At 33.4% G+C, this 18436-nt stretch overlaps 2 protein-coding genes and 1 long non-coding RNA gene across 5 annotated transcripts in view; 2 read left to right on the top strand and 1 right to left on the bottom strand.

Annotated features, from left to right (window-relative positions):
* The window catches only part of LOC149064663 (intersectin-1-like), a 72923-nt gene extending 70610 nt beyond the window's left edge, over positions 1-2313 (top strand). The window contains exons 40-41 of one of the 2 annotated variants that reach the window (XM_089255386.1): positions 430-603; positions 2076-2313. In XM_089255386.1, the coding sequence (XP_089111512.1) occupies positions 430-603; positions 2076-2227 (326 nt within the window). In that variant the 3' untranslated portion in view covers positions 2228-2313. The remainder of the gene's footprint in view (positions 1-429; positions 604-2075) is intronic. The other variant, XM_089255387.1, reaches the window with a different exon arrangement.
* A 362-nt stretch (positions 2314-2675) lies between these two features.
* LOC149064662 (uncharacterized) lies at positions 2676-10861 on the top strand. Its single transcript, XR_016195719.1, has 2 exons — positions 2676-5399; positions 7050-10861. It is a non-coding gene; the product is annotated as an uncharacterized LOC149064662 (long non-coding RNA).
* Positions 10862-11844: 983 nt separating this feature from the next.
* LOC149064660 (uncharacterized) overlaps positions 11845-18436 on the bottom strand; it is a 100512-nt gene continuing 93920 nt past the window's right edge. Inside the window, exons 9-13 of one of the 2 annotated variants that reach the window (XM_089254885.1) lie at positions 17249-17377; positions 17099-17125; positions 15140-15184; positions 14912-14965; positions 11845-14253 (exon numbers count right to left, since the gene is read on the bottom strand). In XM_089254885.1, the coding sequence (XP_089111011.1) occupies positions 13426-14253; positions 14912-14965; positions 15140-15184; positions 17099-17125; positions 17249-17377 (1083 nt within the window). In that variant the 3' untranslated portion in view covers positions 11845-13425. The remainder of the gene's footprint in view (positions 14254-14911; positions 14966-15139; positions 15185-17098; positions 17126-17248; positions 17378-18436) is intronic. The other variant, XM_089254886.1, reaches the window with a different exon arrangement.

Below are 18436 nucleotides of genomic sequence, written 5' to 3'. Positions count from 1 at the left end.
AATCATGCTACAGTATTTTTTTTTGTACAATGTTTTATGGTATTGTTGTACACAAATTAGCCACTGAAAACTCTACACACATGCTGTAAATGGCTTTATTGTCTCCTTTACTCAAAATGAAACGCAGATTCCTCTTTTTTTTGTCTCTAAAAGAGAGCCGAAGGTCAAAGGAAATCATTATATCGAGAGTTTTTATTTGTTAAATAGGGGGTTTGTGATCTGTATTTTTGTCAGGATTTCAGGAAAAAAATCCTTAAATTGAGGAATTTGTTAAATCAGAGTTTGTTATGCCAGGGTCTGACTGAAATATTTTACCTAGACAGAAGAAAAAACTATAGTCCATCAATGCTGAACACATAAATTAAGTCAATAAGAAATAATGAATTAAATGATTAATGAAGCAATGATTTTTTTCTCTCTTTTATATAGGAAAGAGTAATCCTTACTGTGAAGTTAGCATGGGTACTCAAGAACACAAGACCAAAGTATTCCAGAACACTTTGAATCCAAGGTGGAATGCATCCATGCAATTTATTGTTAAAGACTTATTTCAAGATGTTCTGTGTGTGTCCGTTTTTGATAGAGACTTGTTTTCACCAAATGGTAAAATATATACATTATTTCTTAGCTAGAAAACATTTATTTTTTTTCTGGGGTATATACTATCTAAATATGGCATCAGAATATTTATTTTTCAAATTTAATCTTATCAGCCATTTCTGTTGATATTGTCTAACCTGCTTATAACAAAGTAAAAACATGTATGTATTCATTCAGGGATGAATTTCACCAAATTAAATATATTTTACACATGTATGATGCTTGATACTTATTAATGTTGTCTACACTGCTTAACGTGATCACATTGGGACTCAGGGTTTTTGATAACAATAACTGATCGATAACGAAATTTGAAATAAATCCTGGTTGCAAGAATGTTTATACATCCTGCTTGGTCAAACAGGACACATGAAAATGAGACACTTCTATTTTTTTTCCCCCACGTAACTGGTTCCAAAATGTTCAATTGTTCAGTTTCTCTTTTCTTTTTTCATATTGTTCTAAAACGGTATTTTTTACCTTTTGAGTTGAAATCCAGAATTTTCTTTTTATTCAGCCATTTTGAGTAATTGGAATAGAACTGTTTAATGTGCATTATAAATAATAATTATTTTAGATGTACAGTACATTCCGTAGATCCCTTGGAAAAGTCTTTCACAAAATGAATTTCCCATTAAATCTGGCCAACTGAAAAAAACTGACAGAGGGAAGACCATTGCAAAAACAGTTCCGCACATTCATGCATCACAGCCTGTACTAAGTGCAGAAATGTTCATCAACAAGGGAGTAGAAAGAGAACAAATACTAGCTCCTTACATAGTCTTGCAGGTTGATAACGATAACTTACAGGGAAAAAAATAACACAAACCAAAGTCCTGATAACTACAAATGAATTTTCTCCGGTGCTATGGTATTGGTCTGTTCCCTATTTCGGAAAAATGATAAGAATACCCGAATGATAATAATTATCCATGATTCCAATGAACAGTGTCTACTGTATCATTATTTATTATATACTCTATAAAATTATTGAAAGAATATAAAAATTTATTTGAATTCTTATGTAACTTATTACTATAATATTTGAAATTTGTGTTTTGTAAGCTTTTTCTTTCTGTTGTTCCACTCACCAATGGAAACATTTCTCAGCAGATCCTTTTTTTTTCTCACAATTATGGAGGATAAACTCTTAAGAATGTCAAATTTCTTTGGCATGTTACATTAAGTTTATTTAAATTTACAGAAGAGCTGTAATTTTAAGCTTTTCAAAATTAGTTATTTGCTATAAATGAGAGAAAGTAGGTTAGCTATTTGCTATAAGCGATCAAACCAACATGGGAAAACAATGCAAAATTCAAGGGGCATCAAAAAATTGTGTTATAACCCCTTTCGTTATAAGCGGGTCCAATCATATTAATATAATCAATGCTTTTTTTAGGACACAATATAATGATTTATTCTTCAGAAATTATTCAATTTGTTTCAATCTGAGTTTTAAATTTCTCTTATGATAGAATTCTTGGGGCGTACAGAAGTAAGGGTGTCAGATATATGCAAAGAGACACGTGAAATTCATGAGCCTATAGTGAAGAAATTACAGTTGTACGAAGTGGAGACTGGTGAAGTGACCATTAAATTAGATCTACAAATCTTTGATGCTAATTAATGAAATTTTTTTAGATATCATGGTATATTTGAAACCCTACACTATTGTCTATCGAAAGACTTTTTTGTTGAAACAAAGTGTGTTATGAAAGTATTAGTTGCTATGTGAAGCTTATGAAATTAATATATTTCTGGTATCATTTCAAAGTGAATGTTTTCAATTCTGACCATTATATTCTATAATGTGTTAGTTTTTGAGCAGCTTTTTCTAAAGAATAAAAAATAATAATAATTGAGATGCAGTACATCACATAATGTGATAGTAACATTCATTGACATGTAATATTTCATATATTATGTTCATATGGGGTTTTTTTTCAGTTTAAATTGTAATATAAATTTATGTAAGCTATCTCTTTTTAAACTTTTGAAAGTTATCAAAATATTTCATTGGATGATAGAGCTTTCTAATTTTTGTCTTCTAATATAAAGATTATGTTATAATTTTATTTGCTTCATCTCTCTTAATGAATCAGCGGATTGATACCAAAATTTGTTCTTGGACTATCTGAAGTATCTTTAGGTGTTTGTCAATATTTTTTTATCGGATGTGCACACATTTTTTTTAAAGGAAGGAGTTGAGGCTATTCTCAAAATATGTTTATCAGTCTTTGTACTTGTTATAAGTGGTTGTTTATGCTTAAAAAACATTTTTTTTTTTATTATAACTGTCATTGGCAAGAATGGCATAAATATTATACTCAATACAGAGTGAGACTTTAGCTTATGAATTCTTCAGCATGATGGTTTTTTCTATGATATTCCTACCTCAGCTAACAAACATTTTAGTTGACACGGATGCGCATGCTAACATAATAAAACCTGAACTAAATTTCCATGCAATCATTGTCAGAATTAGTCTTCTCTGAGTCCAATTAATTTATGTCTATCTGAGAATTATTTTCTATACATAGCTTAATTTCACTTTTCAGAAAGCTTTCAAGCCATTTAATGTTAAGTAAAAGATTAAGAAAAGTGAAAAATGCATTGAAAAATAAGTCTAGACTTGAATGTTTTCATTGCATATGTTCTTTTTAGTTCTTCTCGTAGCATCAAACTGAATGGTCTGGACATTGTAGGAGATTATCTATCCTTGGAAATATTCCATCTGCATATATGAGACAGAGAAATGAACTGACCATATCACAAAAGAGAACGCCTACAAACCAGACTGAGTTGTGAATATGGTGTAAAATGAAAAGATCTTCAGTATCTCATCTTCCTGTAAATTTTTTCATTTAGTTGTGAAGCTGTTCATTTCAGCCTTTGGCCAGTTGTTGTCTTTTCGGTAGTGTTTTATAATATTTATCTTCAAATTTTGCGCCTTACCTAAGCAATTTTCTATGGGAAATCGATTTTTGGCTAATGAATGTGATTCTAGAACAAATTATCTTTATTAACTGAGATATGACTATATATACAAAAATGTATATAAATTAGAGCCTATATAAATAATATAGGCTTGGAATTTTAAAGTCTTTGTGAAATGACTCAAAGTAAACCACATTCTATTCTTGTCAGCCTCGTCTACCCCTTATTTATGCATATTTTTTACTCGTTTCCATTTTAAGCAAATTGTAATGTTTGTCCTCTTTCCAGTTTAAAATTCATGATTGTATAAAACCCATTGATGTAAGGCAAAGGCATATTCATACAAAGAAAAGAGATTTAAAATATGTATGAATTTCATTTTAATCTTATATAATACATAGTTTATGTGAACATATCTGAGAATGAGACTATTAAGCAGGGGATTTCAAAATAGATTTTTCTTCTCGAAGAATTTTTGTTTGGTGTCAATACAGGGATTTCATGCTATTTTAAAATCCTTTTCCCCTCATGTGGGAAATGTTTACGAATAAATTTTGGTGTTGATTTGCAGTCTTGGTTGGAGCTGTAGAAGCTCTGTACAGTTTGATTGAGATAATTTTGTGTGTTATAATATCTGAATATTATTTAATTGTTAATAAATCATATGGTGTGTACAGTTTTTTTATATATTTTTTCTGTAGTGCAGCATAATTTTTTTACCTTTTGTTCTGTATTATATATAGTAGATACTTTTTTTTTTTCCTAAAATATTTCATTTTGGTTCATCACGAACAATAAAGTACAGTACATAGAGTTTATTTTATATTTTGGTTTAGTTATTTTAGCTTTTTATGTCGGTCTTGTTTTTGCTTTTTGACGTGATACTGAAACTTAGATTTTTTTTGTTTCATTTCTATGAAAAGACAAGTTCTACTAATTGTTATCATGATGATGCATTCAAGATTTTGTATCGTAATAATATGCAACTACCTCTTACCACACATACTATGTATCCATCACACTACTGTATATATATTCATGAAAAAACTGTGTTATAGGGATAGTCTTTTTGTAAATAATTCCTGTAAAAAATATTAGGAATTTAAATTTTAAGACTTAGACCCCCCACTTCATGTTGAAAATGTTGTTTGGTAGTGTAAATGTTGTATCTTTGAAACAATATATACTCGTATAAAATTTGTTGACAGATCACCTTTTACATGAATGTTACATATATTGAATATTTAATATACGATGCTTATATGAACTATTGTATGTTAAAACTGTTTCCTTGTTGAGTGAATAGTTGTTGAATTATGTGCATATCTGAATGTGATTGTGCATGATTTTCTCCACTGTTAAACATGTTACATCCCTAACTATAATGTGTTCAGGTTTAAAAAACTGGTGAAATTCTGGGGATATATGCAACATTTTGCACCATTTATCTGTACTACGATGAAAATATTTTGGACTGTTTGGTCATCATGAATAAGTAAAACTTGATTTTTTTTTACTTGTATCCATAATGAGTATCTTCAGAAGATCAAGAGACAGTGATAGAATGATTCAAAGTCAAGGACAAAGTTTGTATTTCAATTGAAAAGATGAAAGTCAACTGCAGTTGGTTTTCAGCACTGAGAATTACTAAAATTGCACCTTGTCTGATGAAGGTGAAAATTATGTCTGATGAAGGTGAAAATTAGCAGTTGCCATTCGCCATGTGATGACCAGACATTAGAGAGTGGAGACTGAGATTTTTTGCAGTAGTCACCACCAACACCTGACAACTATCATGGATTCTCAAAGCAGCACTTACACAAGTAATGTGAAAGCATATCTGCAAAAAAGCATCTTGAAAGGTTTGTTCCTAATTATGTTTTTTTTCCATGCATGCTTTTGGTGATTTCCTTCACATATTTTGAAAGACATCACTGTTTCTTGAAAAAAAAAATGATGTGAATATATGCAGTTCAACAGAGTGCATTAGGACCTTACAGTTAGTGTTGTTACCCTTTGGTCCTGTTGATCAACTCATCGACACTCCAAACGATTTCATTTCCTTGAGACTAATGACGCTGATCAGAAATTTAAAAATTGCAAACTAAAAACAAAAAACTCCACAGTGTCACCCTTGAAAGAAAAAAAAAATTATAAAATGAGAAGGAATCATTTCATGGGTTATGCTACTTGGCAGAAAATAAAATTAAAAAAACAAATTTTTGAGATGATGAAATTGGAGAAAATGACTTCTACAAAGTTCAAGTTTGAAACGATGAGAATGATATTGTAAACCACTCCACCAAGCAATGCTGTGCTAGAAAGAATATGGAGCAAAGTTATAAACCATCATGTACGATAGATCAAGTGCATAATGAAAAAAAAAAGATGTACTATAGTGCACTAGGATCAATTAGTTTTCATAAAATATGCTAAAATATCATTCGAGCAGCACTTCCCAATTTGGGGTGCCAGGACCCCCAGGTATCCAGAGCTTCTTTCAATAAGTGTTCACGTTCCAATTGTAGAATTGTTAAAAGAAATAGTGCTAAGTTGAAAAAAAAAAAGTAATATAAATAAATTACTTAAAAAGAAAAATGGTAATTAAATAATTAAATTGTTGGTAGACTGCAGTGATATTGTTGTGATTTCACAAAAATTGTACTTGTGTGTGGTGTAATTATACTCCTTCTATTCGTGTGGGTGGAACATCAAGTTTTACGATGATTAATTCATTCACGGTGGCCAAACATCCCAAAATCCTTTTATAATCAAGACCCATTCAATAATTACGAATGGAACTTTTATGTTTTTTCCGGTTGGCAAAACGTTTTTAGGCCCTTTCAACTCAAACTTGATGCCTGTGTGGCTACATGGATTGCACAGCTTGACACACCCCTTTTCTCATGTTTTTTTGCCTTTTTTGAAACACTGTTATAATAATTTGTGCCATTTAACTCTTTAAGCGGTTTTAAAATTTTCCTAATTTACATTATAACTGACACATTGGAAATAAAAGCCCGTTAAGAAGCCAAGATATTTTGGGGTGATCAAAATAAAGCAGTTCAAGTTTGGCGAGATATTTCTGAATTGCCCCTCTAAGGGTTAAGTTCCTGTGAAAATTTACATATAGTGTTATAATTACTCTAAGGTATTCATCTACTATCTGATGACCGTTCTTACTATTATGCAAAATTTATATATACGTATATTTATATGTGCAATTAGCAATTATAGTGATAGAAGGAGCATTTTGTAGGAAATATTTCATTTGTTATTTATGTATTCTTTTTTCATTCCTAAAGTGCCTTTTTTACTGTTTTAGTTTAATATATATATATATATATATATATATATATACATATATATATATATATATATATATATAGGGAAATAGTTAATGTCAGACTCAGAAAACTATTGATTGTGCTACATATTGGCAGTTCATGTTCATGATAATTTGCACTTTCATTATATCATATTTTTTCTAAGGTTTTCTTTTTGCCTCGCAGGGTTCCCAGCAACTTAGAAAGTCAGGGAAATAAAAAATGGTCAGGGAAAATGTGAAATATTTGGCAAAGTCACTGAAATATGCAAGAAAAAATGCTGCAAAGAGAAAAAAACTGAAACTTGGAAAACATTTGGGGAGGGTAAGATTTAGAATTACATTTCTTTCTTCAGGAGTTTTGGTCGGGAAAATGATCGAACAGATTTTGCTATGAACTCTGCCTAAGTCTAGCAATAAGAACCAGATGTTCAGTCTGCAACTGCAGCGGTATGCCACCGGTATGTATGTTTTTGTTTTTATAACACAAAATAAAGTGTTCCGGACTCTGCCACGAAGCTGGGCTGGAAGAGATCTCAGCAACGAGATAAGTCCAGTGGTAAAGTTCTGCCGTTCATTCATTCAGTGATATGTCGCTAGATCATGAATGAAATCTCAGTTAATTTACCTATCTTCATCACAATGAAAAGAAGCAGGTCTTGTATACAAGTCTTGTGATCTTGTGACATATTCCCTACCAGGGTCTCAGGGAAAAATGTATTACCACTGCCAATTTGTTCATGATACAATTTGGTTCTAACAGTTACCATAAATTGCTAAAGATCATGTATCACATATTTCGATGCCAGGCTCAGATTAGAAAATCAGGGCTTTACATGTATGTGACACGAGTGACAAGCAAATATGTTAATTAATATTGACTTGACATTATATAAATATTTTTGAATTCATTCCAGTTTCGAGGAATGTATTCATGTATTGAGGAACAAATTTTATTTCATTTTACACATATTTATTTCTCATTTCACAGCTTTCATTTATTTATTTTTATTGTTTTATATCTAATGTCTGCTTGTATCACTACAGATGTACACTGATCAGCTGAAACATTAAAACTACCTGTGCATTACATGGATGAGGTTGCCTGCTGGGAAAATCAAGAAGTGGTGGGTCTGGACATGGTTGAAAAATTCTTGGGTCATAACTCTGTTAAGCAGAAGTGCATGTCTTCACTTTATAATATGGAGGACATATGACAACACCAGTGAGAATGCAAAAGAAGCACAACTCTGACAACATAAATACATTGTGGGCCCAAATATGCACTCAGAACATTTTCTGGCATGTACCTATTTGTGGGAAATTCCATAGAGGAATGTGTACAAGGTACATGCAGGGTTAAGCAGTAGTAGTTCATGTCTTTGAAATATGGGCAAAGGTAAGGATTTATCAAACTTTGACAAAAAACAGATAGTAATAGCCAGCCAGATTGCTGCGTTATTAGCATTTTCAAAACTGTAAGTCTTGTTCACAATATGCAATAGTTAGCATGTAATGAAAGTGCTCAACTAATATAAAGTCTGGAGCAAGTGAAACATTTAGCTGAAGACAGGTCAGCCAAGGGCGGGCCAATGATGACAGCCAAGTCTTTGTTGGCTTGAACTTGAACTACCAGACGGATACCCACGTTAATATTCCTTACGAAACCTCTAACTTAAAAGGTATCTGTTGGAAAAGTAGCAACACCTTCCCCAGCCCATCAAATCCATCCACCCTATCCGATCAAACATGAGAACACTTTTTCAAAGTACATGGGGGGGGGGGGTTTGATGGCTTGTTCACGCAGATAGAGTATCAATGCTGCCTCACTATCAGTGAAGTGAAGCTACATTTAAGTGAATATACAGTTCAGCATACACTGTTATGGTGGAGCCATGGCCTTATTTGTTTTTCCATGCTGACTGATTCAATGGCATTAGTGCATTTTGTGGGTATAAAGTCATGGCCATTGGAATGTAGGGTAGTAGAAGAGTCTTTTGGATTGATTTATCTTAATTTCTTCTTCTTGATCGGGGAATATGTGTCATACATTCACAGATGGAAAGACCCTCTCACCTGACTGCACTGTTGGTAGTACTGTTATGTTTTAAGCAGTTTTTTCATGTCGCAGACTTTGTTTCAATGTCTTTGATCAGGCATAGCTCTCCATTTCAAAGTCTTGCTGCGTTCCAAAGTAGTTCAATCATTGCACATTACTCATAGTTAGAAAAATTGATGGCAGATGGCAGCACTACATATAACAAGCATTACACAGAAACAAACAAACTTCACGTTAGGCTCAAAACAGGTGCATGCACATTCCAACTTGTACCAGTTTGTTAGAAATTCCACAGAGGGATGTGGACGAGGTGCACATGTATGGTTTAGTAGTGGTATGTTCCAAAGTAAACCAAGATGTTATATTAGGTTGTTATATCGTTTGGCTGATCAGTGTTGGTTTTAACGGTGTGCTTGCGAAGTATTGATGTGATAGGATGTAGAAGAAAAAGCTTACATTAATTATGTTCTGTGAATTAGTTTTTTGATGGATTTTTCTCTTTTAAGAAAATTGACAATCCGCCTGTTGTATTGGGCTCAAGAAACTTTCATGTCACTTAATCATGCATTGATGTTTATATACACATTGCCTGTTAAACAAATTCAAATATCATCTTATTTACCTCTTAACACTGATTTGCAGGATCACCTTTTGAAAACCACTGATTTAGAAATCAAACATTGTTTTATTCTAATTCATTAGAAAAACATTCTCAACTTACCAAATTAACCAGAACCTAACGTGCATCTTATTGCTCTGCTGCAAGAATGTTATCAATTTTTGAAATTGTTTCCGATTCCAATAGGCAGACATCTAGCAGTTTGATTTCACTTTGTAAAAAAGCGCTTGTTACATTTGAGTCAATACAGTGTCTTCATCTTGTTCTTTTGTTGAGTAAAATATCTTTATGGAGTGTTTTGTCTCCTTATCTGTAGGATGGCATATGTTAATTAATGATTACATTATTTCTGTTCATTTCTTTATTAAGTTAATTTAGTAAGCATAAGGGTGTCAAACCTACTGTTCACGTGTGGCCGGGAACAGATATTAGAATGGCCTAGCACAAGCACTTTCAAATTTACGCTAATAAATGTTGTGTGTATTTTGCCTCTGAAAAGAAAAGAGAGTTTTTTTTTGTTTTTTTTTGGGGGGGGGGGACTAAATATCATAAATTTGGCTTTAAAATGCTATCATCAGCTCTCGTTTCCATTTCAAGTGTTTGCATAAATCAGTCGTGGTGCAAGGACAACTCGAGAAAAAATCTACTTGTGCGGGACCTAATTTTGGCACCCTGACCAGAGTTGTTACCCGATAAAGCTTTTTTTTTTGTCCTTTCTACTCAAATTTGGTGCCCCACAAGGTCTAAGAGCTGTCACTGAGTTTCATTTATTAAATTCAGCTCCACAATGTGTCATCATGGTTATTTTTGTAAATGTTACCTTGTTATATTAACCTTTACGTCACACGAATAACTAAAACAAAGATGCTCGATTGTAAACTAAGGTTAACATTATCACCTCTTTTTCTCATAATGTACACGGAATAAGAGGGAAAATGGAGTTCATTTACTTTCTAGTCTATATCAGTTATTTCATGAGCATGGTGAAAACTCTCATTTTATTATTGTTCTTAAATGTTTTAAAAACTTGAATATATCATTCTAATGTACTCAAATTTCCATTCCTTAGAATCAAATACTAGGATTCAGATGGAAAATTTGTGATTGAATCCTCTCATATAAGAAATAAAAAATTGAGAGCTTTCACCTGATTTATATACTGCACTTGATGTATGCAATGCATGTAATGCATGTGTATGCTAGATTTTTAAAAAAAATTTTTTTTGTTATGCTATAAGTTGTATCACATTCCAGTTTTCTTCATTTGATGTTATGTATCTATGTAGGCCTATATATACAAATAAATGAGCCAGTATTGTTATCGATTGATCCTTTTTTTAAAAAAATATGCTATAATAAATATAATATTGAATGATTTGATATTAATAACGTTATTTGATGTTGGTTTTATGAAATAAATTCTTTTAGAAGTCATTCTTCTTAAATAATGTTTAAAAACAATAAAATTGTTTTCTAGGGGAACTTCGTGAAATGAGCATTTTCACTGAAATGATGATAAATTTTAATACATTGATCCTATTTTAGCCTATCTATTTGTAATGAAAAAAATAATTTTATACCTGTAAGTTAGCTTTCTATGGTTTTCAAAATTCAAGTTTCAAAAAGATCTCCACAGATACCAGGCATACTTCAATGCTATACTTACACAAATATGAAAATTCAGGCATCTTTCACTATGTTATGTTCACATACACTTATTCAGCGATTATTGATACAGAAAATGAACAATAAAATTGTCTCCTTAAAACATATAATCTTTTTCAATTCATATTTCTGTTTTTTTCATGAGAAAAAGATGACAACATATTAATGTATATATTTATTTGATAACAATTTAGAACTTATAGTATTTTCTCACAAAACTTCCCAGCAATCACTAATTTATTAGTTCCACCAGAGGAATATTTTTGAGGGCAATGTGTGGTTTAGTAGTTGTATGAGTAAAATGAGATTATTTTTGAACACATATTTTTCCTCCTTCAGTGGAGGTTTCAGGGGACATAAAAATTCATAGTGAGGGGTTAAAATTTCAATCTTTCAGGGACATACTTTTTTTAAAAGACTAAAGTTAAAGAAAGGTCTGTGCTTGCACCTCAAAGTTAGGACCACAGAAAATCAATGTCAATCAACTACTGTGTTGTCCCGGGATCTTGAACGGATTGTCGCATTTGTCACAATATTTGTATGACATAATTATTTCAACATTTCATTTGGCTCTCGTGTTTTTTTCCTTAATTTAAAAAGACTTGAAAATCAAATTATAAAATTCAAATTCAAGTGAACTAGTAGGAAAAAGTAGATTTATTCAACGCTTATTGATACAGAAAATTAACAATAAAACTGTTTCCTTAAAACATATAATTTTTTTCAATTCATATTTCTGTTTTTTTCATGAGAATAAGATGGTAACATATTAATGTATATATTTATTTGATAGCAAATTTAAAACTTAATTGTAGTTTTCAAAAAATAAAATGAAATTGGAAGTGTTAATCTCTCTGTTGATATCCTCATTGTGAGGATATAACAAGAGAGAACAGACTTACAATTTCAGTCAACATGATCAATACAACTGGAAAATTATAGTTCATATTTAGTAGAATTAAATACATGCTGCTATGCATCCACTATTTTGGTTATTTGTACCATACATTAGCTGCATTCAACTCCAATTTCAATGTTTTCATTTTTGAGGAGTGGTGCTGCTGTACACAAGAACATTCAAAATATAGGCATTCATAAAATTTGTAAATTCTATTTCTGGCCATCAAAATGTTTGGGGAATTGAATCCCGTATCTTGAGTGGTTTTAAATACCAACACATAACCTGATTGAAAAGAATCCTCCTGGGTGCGAGTGCTCGTACAGCTTCTGGTAGGTATTGGTCAAAGACATCTTTTACAATCACCACAATATGTTGCTGCTTTTACCTCATCTGAAGGCATGAAACATCTCTAAACATTTTGTTTAATTGATGGAATCAAGTAAGTATTACTGTATCACCATTGTAGATGGTCGATGTAACATTGTAAAGAGTACCACTGTCCACTTCATCAAATTTCGGGCTAGATTCCCGCGAATGACATAAATCTTGACTTCCTAGGGCAGAACAATTATTCTCTTGAAATTTTTTTGACAGTTTAGGCTATTTGCGGAAGTCTATCCATTGTAAATGGTGAGAATGTGATGTTGACAGTGGTAACAATGCAGTATTGGTTCTTCAATTAGTGGAATTAATAGGGACCAACGTAACTTCCTTCTAAAATGGAACATATTGGTCCTTCTTCGATCAGTGGAATCAGTAGGGACCAACACAGCTGCTAAAAGGGAACATTGGCCATTCTTTGATCTGTGGAATTAATAGACACTAAAAATGGAATATTGGTCCTTCTTCGATTAGTGAAATCAATAGGGACCAATGTAACTGCTGAAATGGAACATTGGTCCTTGAATGAACATTGAATGAAGAAGGGGATATTGCTTGAAAAAAAAGTTATTTCTATTACCAATACGTTGTTTTGTGTCATGAGATGAGGTAAAAGCGGCATCAATGAAAAGCATTACAAGCGGTTGCAAAATATTGGCTTTGAAATGTACATTATGGCTTCTAGAAGCTGCATGAGCGCTATATAGAAGATATTCATTTGCCCAAGGATATTATTTTGAACATGGTTTGTGTACATAGTTGGTATTTTAAACTATTCAAGGTAAAGTATGCCAAATCTTTTTTGGATCCTTCGACATTCTTCATGCATACCACGTATCATCTCAAAAACATTATTGTATCTAATTGCGTGTGTTACTGTGTGAGGAAACAGTTGGTCATATCGCATCATGTGCTTCTTTACAATAATAAGAGTCTCTTTAAGAGTCAAAGAGTTCTTTCCTCTCACGCATAGCTTTAGCTATTTCTCTGTGTATCATACCATTGAGACTGCTTCCTAGATGGTTGTTGGCATTCTTGACCTCAGTTTTATTTTTATGGCTACCCCATAGCTTCTTACCACCAAATTTCTTGCTGCCGCTTCCGTTGTTCTTTTGAGTTACCGGTGGTTTGTTGTCCTGTTTGTTCTTATTCTTGCCATTTCCGAAGCTGTTGGAAAATAGCTTACGAGCGGATTGGACCGTACCTTCATTCCTGTGATTCGCGTTGTCGATGCCCATGATATCGGCGTATTTAGTTTTGTTTTTGCCCGGTGGTAGGACAACTGTTGGCAGGGTATTTTCGCTGGCGAAATTTGATGCGGCTGAGGGTTTCGGGACGGATGACTCGGAAAATCTGACTTTCGTGGCACTGCTGCTGCGTTTTTCAATTCTGTGGTCTCTTATATCCGGGTAATGCCATTCGAGGTTGAAATCTGGGTCCGAATCGTGAGCTGAACTCACTCCAGAGTCTGACAGTTTCGGATGGTTTGGAGGTAGTGGCGGCGGTGTGTCAGAGGCATAGTTCTTGCTGGATGTAGCAGCTCTCTCATTGGTTCTAGAATGTCTGCAGACATCAAATAGGGATCCTGGTTGGATGGTTGGGATGTCGATCAATATCTCCTCGAGCTCCGAATCGTGGCTTTCTGTAGATATGCGAGCTGGTAATTTATTTACGTATCGTCCCTCAAATGTACTGGACTCGGAAGTCGGAATGCTGTCACCACCACTGTCGCCTTCCTCGTCAGTGGACGATTGAACTGCTCGTGTCTGTAAATATATTGTGATGAAAGTATAAAGTTTTACCTTATACTACGCCTATATATTAAGCGAACATTATACAAAAATTAAAGCCACCTTAATATATTATCATCTTGATACTATCGTACCCCACCCCCCCAAGTTTAGCACAATCGTTATGTTAACATGCATTATATAGTCCACCTTGATTCATCACCAATGATAGCAGCCTGTGAATGCATATTAGGATGAAATTGTATTTTTCTGGTAACCCTATCGAATTTATCACTACAACCATTATTAAGGCTGTTCATCGTTGAAATTAGTTTGTTAGAATAGTAAAAAAATGCAGTAACGAAAAGATAGTCTATATCAGTGTTTCCCAAAGTAGGCAATATCACCCCTGATGGGCGATGGAATGGTCCAAGGGGGGGGGGGGGATAGAACCTACTGATTTAACATTGGATCCTAAGGGTTTACTTGAGTTGGGGGGGCGATGGAACAAAAAGTTTGGGAGACTATGGTCTATATTATTGATTGAATTCGGCTGTCGACGACGAACATCGATGACGTCACATCAGTGGGATTGGCGATAAACCTTAGCGGCAAAGATGGACTGTAATGCATTTTAATCGGAACGGTTATTCATATCAATTTAATGGCATGACGTGTATTGTTTTGAACATACCTTCAATGCTAATGCTTTTATTCTTTGTTCCATTCCCATCCACTGCCCTCGAAGCTGTGAAATAATAATAATCAATTTTAAAAGTTATTCTAAAATTGTTATGAAAAGAAAATAGTGTTTTTCATAACATTCGGGAACATTATAGTATATCGGCAATGTAACGTTATTTATAACAAGGATGGACAATTATGGACGTTGACTTTCATAAAATTTCTTTGAAATACTTACCTCTTTGTGAATTGTAAGGATCCCGGCTCTTTCTTCCTGTAGCCTCTGAAAAATTTTAATAGAATCATCATTATACTGTATATATATGTATACAGTATATGAAATAGTTTTCGATAGAGTTCGTGAAAGCCTTTGTCTTCAATATTCCATATATTATTTTACCACGGCTACAATGTTATGCGAAGTCACCAGTATAATGCTCAAAAACTATGTATATTATTAAACTACATATTAATTTTGGGAATCAATTACCGTTCAAAACTCAAATCATTATGCAACATTAAATCATTATGAAACCTGCAACACAAAAAAATATATATATTACGGGTTTCTGACTTTCTATTTGAGAGCCAGGTGGCAGCATTAACTAAACATGTAACACCAGACACGCAAATGTGTTTTTCAGAGAACTGTTGACTGAAAATATAGATGACAGCCCCAACTATCACGTATAAATATGTGCAGTTATCAGAAAAATTCAGCAAGATTCGCTCTCCTCTGTGTTCAACAGATGGTGCTGCTACATCAAGAAAACTTTCACTAGTCTTCCAGTTATAAAATAACTGGTTTCGTATTCGTTTCAACTGTTATAAATGACTCAAAATTCTAAAAACGGGATCAGGGCCGCAATTAGGGGGGGGGAGTGCTGGCGGGTCTAGTGACCCAGGCACCGGACTAAAGGGGCGCAAATTTCACTCTTTAACTTCAACATTATGAAGGAGCGCCAAAATGCGTGCTTGCCCCGGCTGACCAAACATATCTAGTTGCGGCCCTGAAAGGTATAAGCAATTGTTTTTCGGTACACTAGAGATATCTCTTCGAAATACGCGATCACTTCGTAGAAAACGAGATGTCAGACAACCCTAGCTATGAACGTACCAAGTTAGATGAACATCTGAACATAATGACATGGATATCAAATTTAATTTACGCCACTTTTGGTTACTCTCAGTCATTCGCCAACTGTCAGTAATTCGTTCCAAGACTGACGCCGTAAATCGAGGTAAACTTTCCCAATCGTAATGCCCCACCCTCTTTATGAGGAGAAGGAAGGTACATAGCAGATTTTTTCTTCATTCTTTCCTCTCTATCTATCCTTTTTTTTGGTATGCGACTCTCTGCGTCTAATTGAGAAAAAAATAATTTTTAGGACGAGACGACGTAAATGCGAAGTGACATAAGTCGGGTTATTACTGTAAAATGATTTAAGGTATCCGATTACGTTGAAAACGTAATTTTGGAAGAAAATATCGATTTTTTTTTCAGTTTCAATGAAAGCCTCTATTTCTTGTAATTCCGAAACAAGCCTTGTTTATTTGACACTTACAACCGAAGTTACGTTCACTTTATGTAATCAGTGAAAAAAAACTTCAAACGTGTTTTACGAAAAATGATATTTTTGACATTTCGTTGAGTTTAAAACATGATTTCTAAAAATCTATTGATTGTATCACAAAAATGTTAATATGATATTTTGCCACATATTGTTAAGGTTATGAACTAAAACCTAAAGTCTATCACATGAATTTGTCTTTAACAACATCACTTTGCCCGAGGGCGCATGATGCTCTTAAGACGGCCCTGTCATATAGGTAAAATGAAATTTCAAAAAATTCACACGTATATTAACAGATTTGGTGTAACTTATAAGAATACCATACAACCCTTCAAATTCTGGTTCGTAACCTGCATCAATGCTAGCAGAATATACTGAAAATAACAAAATATTCCATTCTCGGAGTTTTTTTGCAATCATGTTTCGAATATTACATGAATTTTGCCTAAAATTTGACATAAAAAATACTTTTTCCCATAGAAAATGACATAGGTAGTCCAAAATTTATTATTTTTTTCACTATTTTGGGACATTTTCTATTATAAAAAATATTATTAAAGTTCACTCTAGTACCATTTTGAAGAAAAGAAGCCGGGTACCGTAATGAATGATTTTATACATACTTTTAAGGCATTCCTGAGGAGATGCACCTGAAAAAGAAGGTATAAAATGTGCCGTAAAGATCTGATAGTATTGGTTCATACTCTCCTCCTACCTATACTTATTTTATGTTTAAAATTTGATCACTCTTAGTGGCTTCAGAATCTGCTTACCTCTTTCCTGAGCTTCAAGTTTTCGTGGTGTTTCTGCACAACATTCTGAAGATCAACTTGAAGTTCCCGCCATTTGTCTATCTCGGACCACAGCCTGTAGTTGCTTGCACCGTATTTCTGATGCAATTCCTGAAAAAAATAAATAAAATTCCTCGTTTCGAGTGACTACTTAATACTACTTAACCGTACATGCATCTCGTACACATTCCTCCGCGGAATTTCTGACGAATCGGTATATGGTGGAATGTGTGTTCTGGGAGTATGCGTTGCCCTAACGTATTTATATTGTCGGAGTTTTTCGAGCTTGTTTCGTCATTTCGAGCAACTGAAAATCGAAAATTCTCATGTATATTCCGCATGTATAAGCTGGCCTTTCTGATTACCACTTGACCATGATTACAGTCGGCTCTCGGTATTCGTGGTCGCTTTCCCAGGTTTTTTTTTTTTTTTTGGAAAACACTATTAAAGTAATAATTCTCGTATAGGAATACAAAAAATCCTTTTTAAACGTTTTAAGGTTTTTCTGGTGCTTATCTGAAAACATTCATACAAGACTTGTTTAAATGTTTCTGAAAGTGAAAAACATGCAAGGAAAATTCGAAATATTCATAAAGGTTAGCTTCATTGCTGCAGTTTTCTCATTATTACGGCGTCAATGAATCTCTTGTCAACTATATCAAAAAATAAAAACGTAAAATTCGATCAGCCGAATAAAATTTAGGGTTTGGATTACTCGCGGTAACCCCCGGAACGTGACCCCCGTGAATACGGAGGGACGACTGTGGTGACTATTCGTATGAAGTCGTCAACTATGGTCAGCTTAGTTATAATTGTACAAATTCATAAGAATAATAATAAACTTATGAATTCATCTATGATTTCGATGTTGTTTGCAAATTCAACAAAACTGTTTAAAAAAAAAGCAAGCATTTCGATGGAGAAAAAAAGCCGTTCTGTCGTGACAACCAAAATTTCGGAAAATACAAAGTGTGAATTATAATTCATCGGATACCAAGAAAAAAGAAAATTCGCATTCCTGTGTGCGTAATCAAACCACCAACCTCTCACAGTCCGGGCGAGTGCTCTACTATTAAGCGCGGAGGACAGACATTTTATTCCCAAGAACATACGTTACACTGAACGGAACTGCGCTGTATTTAGCCTCCACACAGAGGAATGTGAATTTTT

The sequence above is a fragment of the Pholcus phalangioides genome, unplaced genomic scaffold (assembly GCF_987345545.1).
Source record: "Pholcus phalangioides strain wild (caught in Gottingen) unplaced genomic scaffold, Ppha-v1.0 ptg000042l_1, whole genome shotgun sequence".
Lineage (NCBI taxonomy): Eukaryota > Metazoa > Arthropoda > Arachnida > Araneae > Pholcidae > Pholcus > Pholcus phalangioides.
The sequence above is the reverse complement of the archived record's forward strand: the minus strand, read 5'-3'. Positions and strand labels throughout refer to the sequence as shown.